The following is a 13758-nucleotide window of genomic DNA, read 5'->3' on the forward strand; positions in this document are numbered from 1 at the left end:
GAAAATCCATCCAGGAAATGCTTTTATTTTGAAATGCCTGTTTTTCCATTGAAAGCCTATCCACCATACAAAGACTTATGACGCAGGTCACTATCTCTATTGCTTCCTCAACATGTGGCCAGTCTTTAGGCATTGTTTCAGGCTTTTACTCTGAAAAATGAGGGAGAAACAGCACGTTCAATGAGTGTACAGTGGAAATTTCCAGCCATGAGCCCAGCGCATGATCGGAAGGGCGCATTTCTTGTTTCTCCTCTTCTATTGACGAAGCTTTTGTCCGGTTGAAATATGATCGATTATTTATGACAAAAACAACAACGAGGCTGGATTATAAACACTGTTTGACATGTTTCTATGAAATTTTATGGTACTTTTCAGATTTTTTGACTGCTGTGACCGCGCTTTGTTCCAATGTATTACTGAACAAAACGCACCAAGAAAACTGAGGTTTTTGGACATAAAGAGTGACTTTATCGAACAAAACAAACATTTATTGTGTAACATGGAGTCTTCGGAGTGCAACCATATGAAGATCAAAGGTAAGTGATACATTTTAACGCTATTTCTGGCTTTTGTTACTCTTCTTCTTGGCTGCTAACTGTTTGTAATGATTTGTCTGCTGGGCGCTGTTCTCAGATAATCGCATGGTTTGCTTTCGCCGTAAAGCCTTTTTGAAATCTGACACAGCGGTTGGATTAACAAGAAGTTTATCTTTAAGCTGGTGTATAACATTTGTGTCTTTCATGTATGTTTATTATGAGAATTTCTGTTTTGTTGAGTTTCAAGCTCTGAAATTTCACCGGATGTTGTTTGAGACAGTGTTTTACTGAACAAAACGCGCTAACAAAACAGAGGTTTTTGGATATGAAGAGGGACTTGATCGAACAAAACAAACATTTATTGGGTAACTGGGAGTTTTGTGAGTGTAATCATATGAAGATCATCAAAGGTAAGTGATTAATTTTATCGCTATTTCTGACTTATGTTACTCGTCTACATGGCCGGTTACTGTTTGTTATGATTTGTCTGCTGGGCGCTGTTCTCAGATAATCGCATGGTTTGCTTTCGCCGTAAAGTATTTTTTGAAATCTGACACCGTGGTTGGATGAACAAGAACTTAATCTTTAAACCGATGTATAACACTTGTATGTTTCATGAATTTTTATAATGAGTATTTCTGTTTTGGAATTTGGCGCTCTGTAATTTCACTGGATGTTGGCCAGGTGGGACGATAGCGTCCCACACCCCCTAGAGAGGTTTTAAAGCATCATTGAGAAATAATGAATTGAAGTTGGAACATTTGTGACATTTGTAGACTAGAGATTAAGAATGTTGGGCCATTAACCGAGAAGTCGCTGGTTCGAATCCAAACGCCCGCAAGGTAGAAAAAAGCTGCCGTTCTACCCTTGAGCAAGGCAGTTAACCCCCAACAACTGCTCCCCGGGCGCCGATAACGTGGACGTCGATTAAGGCAGCCCCCGCACCACTCTGATTCAGAGGGGTTGGGTTCAATGCGGAAGACACATTTAGGGTGAATGGATTCAGTTGTGACTGACTAGATATCCCCTTTCCTTTCCCATCCCAGTCCTCCTTTAAGACTCCATAATGTTTCATCATTAGATGCTACAGTCCTCCTTTAAGACTCCATAATGTTTCATCATTAGATGCCCTCCTTTAAGAGAGATCTTTGATGAAAACCTGCTCCAGAGAAGTACCTGCTGCTTGAACAGAGATAAGTAAATGTAATATTTCAGTTTTGTATTTTTTGATAAATTAGAAAAATTATCAAACAAAAATGTTTTTGCTTTGTCAGTATGTGGTATTGTGTTTTTAGAAAAAGGCTGTAATGTAACAAAATGTGGAAAAAGTCAAGAGGTCTGAATACTTTCAGGAGGCACTGTACTCTCCGATAGCAACGGCCAATAGCAGACCACTTCCTATATCAGGGACATAGTCGCTCCCGTCTTCCATGTGTGAAAGGTAACCTGGTGAATATCATAGAATCAGGGTTCTGTTAGGTAACCTGGTGAATATCATAGAATCAGGGTTCTGTTAGGTAACCTGGTGAATATCATAGAATCAGGGTTCCGTAAGGGAACCTTCAGTTCTATTTCAGTGACTCGTTAGTCTCTCACTTTGGGGATATAGTCAACTACCACAGAGCTCATACCCTCTCTGATGCCAAGTCTACAGGATCATCCCTCAGAGGTCCCCACTCTACTCACCGTATGTGTAGTGATGTCCAGTCAGTAGAACCTCATGAAGGTACATCACCACAACATGCTGCATTACAGATCTCTTGAACAGAGATGCCTTTGAACAATGCCTATGTTGTAGCCATACCTCTGGTGGATTGAGCCATCAAGCCCTCCGGAGGTGTCAGATCCTTGCAACTATAGAACCTCATGAAGGTATGGGGGTGTAACTCATTATACGGATATAATGGCTAAAGTAAAGCAGTTTTAAACAAGATAAATCTAATTTCTATTCTTTCCAGCGGCTCCAACAGCAGAAATGGTCTCAAGCAAAACATAAAAATCCCAGGATGGGAATAGCTGTTTGGGTACTGGGCGTAGGTGACCCTTCATAAAACAACAGATCAGGGGGTGTTCCACTGTATAGTTGTTGCAGCCTAAATGGCAGCCAAATATACATTTATAGTTGAAAAGGCTTTCCTTTGTCAGAAGGCAGAGTAGCTCTGAAACAGAGCAACAAAGGGGCTGATTTGTTTCTGATCTCACCATCTGTTAAATACACTGTGCTATAGTAATTATTGTGCTATAGTGAGTGTGTGGCTCTAGAACTCTGAATATAGTTTATTCTCAAGGAGAGCGGTCACGTGTGTTGAGTAGCAGAGGATCACTGGTTTGAGCTTGGTATGGGGACAGGGACAGTGGAGGAATTTCAAATGTTAGCATCAGTTACACATTTTATGAAAAAAGTTAGTCATTTCCAAATGAACCATGTTCTTTAAGGTCAATATGTTGGAGTTCAGGCTTTACTTGACCTGCTAAAGTAGGAAATGAAATGAACTTTGTCCATTACAGAGACGGAGGTCAAGACAAAAAAAGGAGCTTGTTTTAAAATATATATTGGCCTGTTTAACAAGTTGTGTAGATCAGATATTAATGAAGCAATACAGACCACATTTAAGTGTCTGGAGTTTAGTTTGTGTGTTCTAGAGTCTTGTAAAGATAGGGGGGTTGACTGGGACAGACAATGTAACATCCATGTTTTTAGAAAAAGGTTTTGTAAAACATTCACCTTACATCAGATCATCTTGAAACTTTCTCTCCAAAGCTAACTTTCATCAAGGTTTTATATGGTCTATTGGTTTCTCTCTTTTCATTGACAGAATCCCTTTTCAGTGTTATGATATTCATAACATCCATATCCACCAGTCTATCTTCATGTCAACTAACATAACTCTGCTGGTTGTCCTGGTAACAGATACCAGTCTATCTTCCTGTCAACTACAGAACTCTGCTGGTTGTCCAGGTAACAGATACCAGTGGGCAGATCTATTTATTTGTTCAAACTAAACTCCAGCACTTACTTTGATGAGTTAAACCTGATCCTTTCTTCTCTTCTCTTCCTCTCACAGTTCCACTCAGCCCCGTTGTTTTCCTGCAGTCCACCAGCAGCACAGACAACCTCTTCATACCCAGCAGTGAGGCGCTACCGGGAGAGGCATGACACGGGGACTCTGGGAGGGTGGAAGGGCTAGCGTTGTCCTGGTAACCATAAAGAGGGGACACAGACACATATCATTATGAATGCTTATGTCATCACTGTCATGAAGTGGTTTACAGAAACCCAGCCCAGACCCCGATAGAGCAAGCTGTATTTTAGACCAGACCAAGCTGTACCATCTGGTGTTCTGATCTGGAGAGACTCTTCTCTGCCTCCTCAGCATCAGGATGTTGTTGAGGCTCCCCAGAGGATCCACGATAGTCATGTCTCTCTCCTGTGTGAATGAGAACATCAAACAGATGGTAAACTTACGACCGTCTATTATAATCATAGGGTCTTACAAGAGGCATTAATCTCTCTAAACAGGGTCTAAAATGCAAATGTTAAAGGGTCGTTCCACTGAATGGGACCTTTTGCATACCTTCGATATTTTAAGTATAAATTATGCTCCAACATTGCATTTTAAAAGCATGTTATACTAGATGAGATGCACTTTAATGTAGAACACATGGATAATTTAAATAATATAATTTAAAAGTCCCCAAAATATATGTACCAATGGCAGATTAAAACTAACAAAGGCAGATGGCCCCTTTAACAATTCCTACAGTACTGAACAACATATTCAAGTGTAGAACTTCAGTAGAATGCCCCTTAAAAACCCCACATTAGTTCAACAACGGCATAGTGTGTGACTCTGTTTTTAAGACAGTACTCACTGGAGTTAATCTGATATTCTGTCTCCTCCTCTTTCACTCCCAAGACGTCTTCCTTCTTCACCTCTACTGAGATAGCATCGTCTTCCTCTCTGAAAGGTTCTTCCTCTGTTTCCTCTATAACATCCTCTTCTTCTTTCACGACAATGTTCAGCCTCAGAGCTTCTTTCTGCATACAGCAGACCTCTTCTTTAACAGGGGATGAGTAGTTTAGTGAGCTCATGGTCTGGGATGTTAGAATTAGCGACTAGCCTAGTGCTAGGCTCAGTATCAATGTTTTAACAACTTTGAAAATTGAACAAGCAAATTAGGTTAAAGTTAACCAGTTGATACGTCAACTGAACTGCGTTAACAACACTGAGATTAGCTAATGTACATTAACATGGTCTAAAGCGTCAATCTTTCAGTTTTATGTTGGCTAGCAAGCTACCGAGGTGGTTGAAAGAGTAGCCGCGTTGTTGTTCCTGAAGAAGCGTCCCGTCCAGTCCATTATACGTCACGCAAGAATCAACACCTGAAAGACGCATATCGCCGTCTGCTGGCTGGAGTGGGTAACGCAGTTTGGAAACAATAGTTACTACACTTTTGTATTGGAAAAAACGTCAGAATAATTTAACAAAAAGCTGATATATAGTAAATGATGAATACATACTTCTATGAATAGGTAGTGTTTTAATAAACATTTGCTCTGTTAATTTTTCACATTCGTTTTTATCTAGATGTGACTGTACTATTCCATTAAAGCTACGCTCTTTAAGAAACCAATCATCCTGCAAACCAGGGGTGGGCAACTCCAGTCCTAGGGGGCCTGATTGGTGTCACACTTTTTCTCCATCGCTAGCAAACACAGCTGATTAATCAAACTGCATCCTAAACTGAAGATTATGATTAGGCGATTATTGGAGTCTGGTGTGTTAGCTGGGGCTGGAAGCTATGATCCCTTATTGATGTCACAAGTTAAATCCCCTTCAATCAGTATAGATGAAGGGGAGGAGACAAGTTAAAAAAGGCATTTTAGGCCTTTAGACAAATGAGACATGGCTTGTGTATGTGTGCCATTCAGACGGTGAATGGGGAAAACAAAATATTTAAGTGTCTTTGAACGGGGGATGGTAGTAGGTCCCAGGCGACGGTTTGTGTCAAGAACTGCAACGCTGCTGAGGTTTTCCAGCTCAACGGTTTCCCATGTGTACCAAGAATCATCCACCACCCAAACAGTGGTGTTTAAGATGAGGCAGAACGATTTTCTTTTTCATGAAAATGGCCTTAATTCTATTACAGCATATTGGATGACTGTCATTCATATTCCAATCACCCTGTTCAATGTAACAGCAATAGGTTTCGGCTACTACATGATACTAACATTTTCCCTATACCCATCATGAGATTGCTACCACCTAGCCTATGACTGAAAGTTTAGAATGTAGGTGCACACAGGTCGAGATAGGTTTTTTAGGTGAGACAGTCTTGAAGACATCACCAACTAATTATCATGGTCCAAACACACCGAGACAGTCGTGAAGAGGGCACGACAACAACTTTTCCACCTCAGGAGACTGAAAAGATTTGGCATGGGTCTCCAGATCCTCAAAAAGACCTACAGCTGCACCATCGAGAGCATCCTGACCGGTTGCATCACCGCCTGGTATGGCAACTGCTCGGCATCTGACCGTAATGCACTACAGAGGGTAGTGAACATCACTGGGGCCAAGCTTCCTGCCATCCAGGACAATTATAAAGAAAGACCAAAAAATTGTCAGATGCTCCAGTCACCCAAGTCATAGACTGTTTTCTCTGCTCCCGCACGTCAAGCGGTACCGGAGCACCAAGTCTAGAACCAAAAGGCTCCTTAACAGCTTCTACCCCCATAAGCCATAAGGCTGCTGAACAATTAATCAAATGGCCACCTGGACTATTTACATTGACCCTCCATTTGTTTTGTACACTGCTGCTACTTGCTGTTTATTATCTATGAAATGTCACTTCACCCCGACCTTCTGTCACGATCGTGTTGACATGAATGAGAGGACCAAGGCGCAACATGACTTGAATACATCTTCTTTTATTATAACGACGAAGATGAACACGTAACACTTATACACACTAACAAAAAACAACAAACGATCGTGAAACTTAAAACGCAAGTGCACACACACACACACTACTTACGTTCGACATATACATATACAATGACCCACCAACAGCTAAAGCCTATGGCAGCCTTAAATATGGTTCCCAATTAGAGACAACAGAAACCAGCTGTCTCTAATTGAGAACCCATTCAGGCAACCATAGACTTTCCTAGAAAACTACACACACCCATAGACACAGCTAGATACATACACTCAACACAAACCCATACACTACAACCAACACCACCTCTACCATATAATACCCCAAACACACACATACCCCATGTCACACCCTGACCTAACTAAAATAATAAAGAAAACAAATAATACTAAGGCCAGGGCGTGACATAACCCCCCCCTTAAGGTGCGCACTCCGGGCGCACCAGCACATAGTCTAGGGGAGGGTCTGGGTGGGCGTCCTTCCACGGCGGCGGCTCCGGCACTGGTTGTGGTCCCCACCCCACCTTAGTCACTACTCGCTTACGTAGCCTCCCCCAAATGGCCACCCTCCACATTAACCCCACTGGATTAAGGGGCAGCACCGGACCAAGGGGCAGCCCCGGACTAAGGGGCAGCACCGGACTAAGGGGCAGCACCAGGATAAGGGGCAGCACCAGGATAAGGGGCAGCACCAGGATAAGGGGCAGCACCAGGATAAGGGGCAGCACCAGGATAAGGGGCAGCACCAGGATAATGGGCAGATCCTGGCTGGATGACGGCTCATGGCTGGCTGACGGATCTGGCTGCTCATGGCTAGCTGACGGATCCGGCCGCTCATGGCTGGCTGACGGATCTGGACGCTCATGTCTGGCTGACGGCTCTGGCAGATCCTGTCTGGTTGGCGGCTCTGGCAGATCCTGTCTGGTTGGCGGCTCTGGCAGATCCTGTCTGGTTGGCGGCTCTGGCAGATCCTGTCTGGTTGGCGCCTCTGGCAGATCCTGTCTGGTTGGCGGCTCTGGCAGATCCTGTCTGGTTGGCGGCTCTGGCAGATCCTGTCTGGTTGGCGGCTCTGGCAGATCCTGTCTGGTTGGCGGCTCTGGCAGATCCTGACTGACGAATGGCTCTAGCGGCTCCTGACTGACTATCGGCTCTGACGGCTCGGGACAGACGGGCGGCTCTAATTGCTCTGGACAGACGGATGGCTCAGATGACGCTGGGGAGACGGATGGCTCAGACGGCGCTGGGGAGACGGATGGCTCAGACGGCGCTGGGGAGACGGATGGCTCAGACGGCGCTGGGGAGACGGATGGCTCTGGCCGGATGAGGCGCACTGTAGGCCTGGTGCGTGGTGCCGGAACTGGAGGCACCGGGCTAAAGGCACGCACTTTCAGGCTAGTGCGGGGAGAAGGAACAGGGCATACTGGACCCTGGGGACGCACATTAGGCCTAGTGCGTGGGGCCGGAACTGGTGGTACCGGACTGGGGACACGTATCTCAGGGCTAGTGCGGGGAGCAGTAACAGGATGCACAGGACTCTGGAGACGCACAGGAGGCTTAGTGCGTGGTGCCGGAACTGGAGGCACTGGGCTGGAGACACGCACCATAGGACGAGTGCGTGGAGGAGGAACAGGGCTCTGGAGACACACTGGAAGCCTGTTACGTGGTTTAGGCACTGGTGGAACTGAACTGGGGCGGGGAGGTGGCGCCGGAAATACCGGACCGTGCAGGCGTACTGGTTCCCTTGAACACTGAGCCTGCCCAACCTTACCTGGTTGAATGCTCCCCGTCGCCCGACCAGTGCGGGAAGGTGGAATAACCCGTACCGGGCTATGTAGGCGAACCGGGGACACCATGCGTAAGGCTGGTGCCATGTATACCGGCCCGAGGAGACGCACTGGAGACCAGACGCGTTGAGCCGGCATCATGGCACCTGGCTCAATGCCCAATCTAGCCCTACCAGTGCGGGGAGGTGGAATAACCCGCACCGGGCTATGAACACGTACAGTAGACACTGTGCGCTCTACTGCGTAACACGGTGTCCGCCCGTACTCCCGCTCTCCACGGTTAGCCTGGACAGTGGGCGCAGGTCTCCTACCTGCCCTCGGCCCACTACCTCTATGGCCCACTACCTCTATGCCCCCCCCCAAGAAATTTTTGGGTAGTACTCGCGGGTCTCCAGTCTTGCCTCCTCATATCGCCTCCTCTCGGCTTTCGCTGCCTCCAGCTCTTCACGAGGGAGGCGATATTCTCCCGGTTGTGCCCAAGGTCCCTTACCATCTAAAATCTCCTCCCATGTCCATGAATCCTTAATGCCTTGATCCTGTTGCCGCTGGTCATGTTGCTTGGTCGTAGATTGGTGGGTCATTCTGTCACGATCGTGTTGACATGAATGAGAGGACCAAGGCGCAACATGACTTGAATACATCTTCTTTAATTATAACGACGAAGATGAACACGTAACACTTATACACACTAACAAAAAACAACAAACGATCGTGAAACTTAAAACACAAGTACACACACTACTTACGTTCGACATATACATATACAATGACCCACCAACAGCTAAAGCCTATGGCAGCCTTAAATATGGTTCCCAATTAGAGACAACAGAAACCAGCTGTCTCTAATTGAGAACCCATTCAGGCAACCATAGACTTTCCTAGAAAACTACACACACCCATAGACACAGCTAGATACATACACTCAACACAAACCCATACACTACAACCAACACCACCTCTACCATATAATACCCCAAACACACACATACCCCATGTCACACCCTGACCTAACTAAAATAATAAAGAAAACAAATAATACTAAGGCCAGGGCGTGACACCTACATGTATAAATTACCTTGACTAACCTGTACCCCTGCACATTGACTCTGTACCAGTACCCCCTGTATATAGCCTTGTTATTGTTATTTTATTGCGTTACTTTTTATAATTTTTTACTTTTGGTCATTTGCTCATTTTCTTAACTCTTTCTGAACTGTACTGTTAGTTAAGGGCTTGTAAGCAATTCACTGTGAGGTCTACACTTGTTGTATTTGGCGCATTTGACAACTAAAGTTTGATTTTATTTGACAAATTCAGGTATGTTTATCCCGTTTTTTTCTGTTTAAGAAACATTTGTCTCTAGAGAGTTGAAAACAGCATGTTTGGGACAGGTAGCACCTCCGGTGAAGAGGTCAGGGTTCAATAGCCGAAGGCAGAACAGTTCAAACTGGAGCAGCAGCACGGCCAGCTGGATTGGGGACAGTAAGGAGTCATCATGCCAGGTAGTCCTGAAGCATGGTCCTAGGGCTCAGGTCCTCAAGAGAGAGAAAGAAAGAGAGAAAGAGAGAATTAGAGAGAGCATACTTAAATTCACACAGGACACCGGATAAGACAGGAGTAATACTCCAGATTTAACAGACGGACTCAGCCCCCTGACACATAAACTACTGCAGCATAAATACTGGAGGCTGAGACAGGAGGGGTCAGGAGACACTGTGGCCCCATCCGATGATACCGCCGGACAGGGCCAAACAGGCAGGATATAACCCCACCCACTTTGCCAAAGCACAGCCCCCACACTACTACAGGGAAAACATCAACCACCAACTTACCATCCTGAGACAAGGCCGAGTATAGCCCACAAAGATCTTCGCCATGGCACAACCCAATGGGGGGTGCCAACCCATGAATACGGCTGCACAGTATTGTCTCTTCTCAATGGCGGTTATGATATCGTTTAGTACCTTGAGCGGGGTTGAGGTGCACCCATGACCAGGTCGGAAACCATATTGCACAGCGGAGAAGGTTCATGCTGAAAGAGCTCTGATAGGTTGGAGGATGTCCACCGGAAGTTGTCATAATTACTGTTTAAGTCTATGGAAGCCTTGAGAACAATACTCCTCCTAGGTTTTGTATTGGGAAAAGGAGGAGGTTCCTAGTCCATATTAGGATGTTTATTTCTCTCCAAATGTTTGGTATGATCAGTGTATATATATGAAGAAAATATTTCGCATGACCAAAAGCACAATTATTTTTTTCTTTAAATGAGACAAGAGTACGAGCATATGTGTGTTCTCTCAAGAACTTTAAGTAGCCTGTATTTGATGTGATATACTCCTTTCGAGACAGGATTGTGTCACAGATCTGGGGAAGTGTACCAAAACATTTCTGCAGCATTGAAGGTCCCCATCGTCTTAAAAGGAAGAAGTTTGAAACCACCAGGACCCTTCCTACTGCTGTCTGCCCGGCCAAACTGAACAATCGGGGGAGAAGGGCCTTGGTCAGGGAGGTGACCAAGAACCCAATGGTCACTCTGACAGAGCTCCTCTGTGGAGATGGGAGAACCTTCCAGAAGGACAACCATCTCTGCATCACTCCACCAAGCAGGTGGTAGAGTTGCCACACGGAAGCCACTCCCCAGTAAAAGGCACATGAAAGCCAGCTTGGAGTTTGCCAAAAGGCACCTAAAGGACTATCAGACCATGAGTAACAAAATTCTCTGGTCTGATGAATGCCACGGGTCACGTCTGGAGGAAACCTGGCACCATTCCTACGGTGAAGCATGGGGTTGGCAGCATCATGCTGTGGGGATGTTTTTCAGAGGCATGGACTGGGAGACTCGTCAGGATCGAGGGAAAGGTGAACGGAGCAAAATACAGAGAGATCATTTTTGAAAACTTGCTCCAAAGCACTCAGGACCTCAGACTGGGGCAAAGGTTAACCTTCCAATAGGACAACGACCCTACGCACAAAGCCAAGACAATGCAGGAGTGGCTTTGGGAGATGTCTCTGAATATCCTTGAGGGGCCCAGCCAGAGCCCGGATTTGAACCCGATTTAACATCTCTGGAGAGACCTGAAAATAGCTTTGTAGTGACACTCCCCATCCAACCTGACAGAGTTTGAGAGGATCTGCAGAGAAGAATGGGAGAAACATGAGGATCCTGCTGCTGGTGTCCTCAAGGGCAAATTGACATATTTTTCACCTAGTTGTCTTTGGGATTCAAACCAGAGATCTTTCGGTTACTGGTCCAACACTAGTAACCGCTAGTCTACCTGCAGCAGGAGCCCCATATTGACAGGAGAGCCCACCTTTATTTTTCCATCATTATGAACATTCATATTGGTCAACAGTCAACCTATTGTGTTCATTGAATATTGATATTGGACTGTAGCAGCTAGCTAACTGGCTACCGATCAACCTATTGTGTTCATTGAATATTCATATTGGACTGTAGCAGCTAGCTAACTGGCTACCGATCAACCTATTGTGTTCATTGAACATTCATATTGGACTGTAGCAGCTAGTTAACTGGCTACCGATCAACCTATTGTGTTCATTGAATATTCATATTGGACTGTAGCAGCTAGCTAACTGGCTACTGATCAACCTATTGTGTGTATTGAACATTCATATTGGGCTGTAGCAGCTAGCTAACTGGCTACCGATCAACCTATTGTGTGTATTGAACATTCATATTGGACTGTAGCAGCTAGCTAACTGACTACTGATCAACCTATTGTGTGTTGAACATTCATATTGGACTGTAGCAGCTAGCTAACTGACTACTGATCAAACTATTGTGTGTATTGAACATTCATATTGGACTGTAGCAGCTAGCTAACTGGCTACCGATCAACCTATTGTGTGTATTGAACATTCATATTGGACAACCTTACCTATATAGTAGCACCACCAACCACCAGCCCATTAATAATCCTATTCATTTCAAGCCACACTAAGATGTCACCATACTATTCTTTTGAAGCCCCACTATGTAAGACATAAATCATCAGAGTGGGCCTCCAACTTAAATGTAAACAATGGAGCAAATGCATCACATGTGAATATCACTTGATTATCAGAGGGGTGTATTATGACATCAGATAGAACTACTCAGACATTCCAAATATCACTTGATTATCAGAGGGGTGTATTATGACATCAGATAGAACTACTCAGACATTCCAAATATCACTTGATTATCAGAGGGGTGTATTATGACATCAGATAGAACTACTCAGACACTTCAAATCAGGCTTCATCCATATCATGAAGGTGGACATTGATCCAACCATTTCAAAAGTAATGACCGGGCTGATGGAAACAGGATATGCCTGTACACTTTTATAAAATGCTGACAGACGATTTGTTAGTTCGTTTGACATGGTGGGGTCTTTTTGTGTCAGTGAAAATGTATAAACGAGAAATGGCAGCATTAATCCTTTATGCGCAAATATTGATTTAATAACGATCATATCTTAGTTAACTTGGAGTCAACGCGATATGTTGTGTGTGTAACAGTATAACTTTAAACCGTCCCCTCGCCCCGACACGGGCGCGAACCAGGGACCTTCTGCACACATCAACAACAGTCACCCACGAAGCGTCGTTACCCATCGCTCCACAAAACCCGCGGCCCTTGCAGAGCAAGGGGCAACACTACTTCTAGGTTTCAGAGCAAGTGACGTAACTGACTAGCTAGCCATTTCACATCCGTTACATGTGGTCCTCCCTCTACGACTTGGGAACCCATGCAGTTTATTAGGCTACAGACTAAATAAGTTATGAACTTCACAGGGTGGTGAAACTGCATGTGATGAGCTTGATGCTCCTTTCCAATACATTTTGATGGTCTTACTCTGGTGACATGATGATCGATGCTTGGTTACCATTTGACAAATAAAATAATATCTCTCTTATCCATAATACTCTCATCATGTAGGTAGCCTACCAACACTGTATCTGTGTGCTGCAGGCTACAGTGCACGAGACAAGAGCACGTTTTCTATTTTAAGCAAGTTTTTAAAACCATCAGTGGAGTTGAAAATGTGATGGAAACCAATTTAACTTGTATTTTTCATTCGGTACATGGGAATTTAACAGGAAACGTTATTCTTCTTGTGCACTACGCCATAACGCAAAGCCTTTTATACACAATAAGTCTGTTTGATGCAAACATTTCTGATGGGAAATGTGTATATTGTTTTATTCAGATTTGAGAATATTCACATGGAAATCTGGCGCAAATTGCATGGAAACTTAGCTACTAAGGTGGATATTGATCCAACACCACGTATTCAAACCAGCCCACTGGGCACAGACGTGTTGACCGTCTAGTTTCTCTTTACATTTCTCTGAGTCGTCAACTAAAGTGAATTCAACATGAAATCAACACAAAATGTCACCTGTCATTGGATTTAGGTTGCCAGTTCGGTGAAAAATAAAAAAATACCTGATGTTCATGGCTTTTTACATATCAAATCAGTTTTCCAC

At 44.6% G+C, this 13758-nt stretch overlaps 2 protein-coding genes across 4 annotated transcripts in view; both read right to left on the reverse strand.

Annotated features, from left to right (window-relative positions):
• Positions 1–13758, reverse strand: part of LOC139547168 (zinc finger protein 32-like) — a 304099-nt gene that overhangs the window by 160607 nt on the left and 129734 nt on the right. The gene's annotated exons all lie outside the window — the stretch shown is intronic.
• Positions 1–13758, reverse strand: part of LOC139552067 (zinc finger protein 721-like) — a 69187-nt gene that overhangs the window by 21667 nt on the left and 33762 nt on the right. Inside the window, 3 exon segments of the mRNA XM_071363461.1 lie at positions 3554–3731; positions 3867–3964; positions 4410–4653. Coding sequence (XP_071219562.1) covers positions 3554–3731; positions 3867–3964; positions 4410–4653 — 520 coding nt within the window.

This window comes from Salvelinus alpinus, chromosome 2, assembly GCF_045679555.1.
Source record: "Salvelinus alpinus chromosome 2, SLU_Salpinus.1, whole genome shotgun sequence".
NCBI lineage: Eukaryota > Metazoa > Chordata > Actinopteri > Salmoniformes > Salmonidae > Salvelinus > Salvelinus alpinus.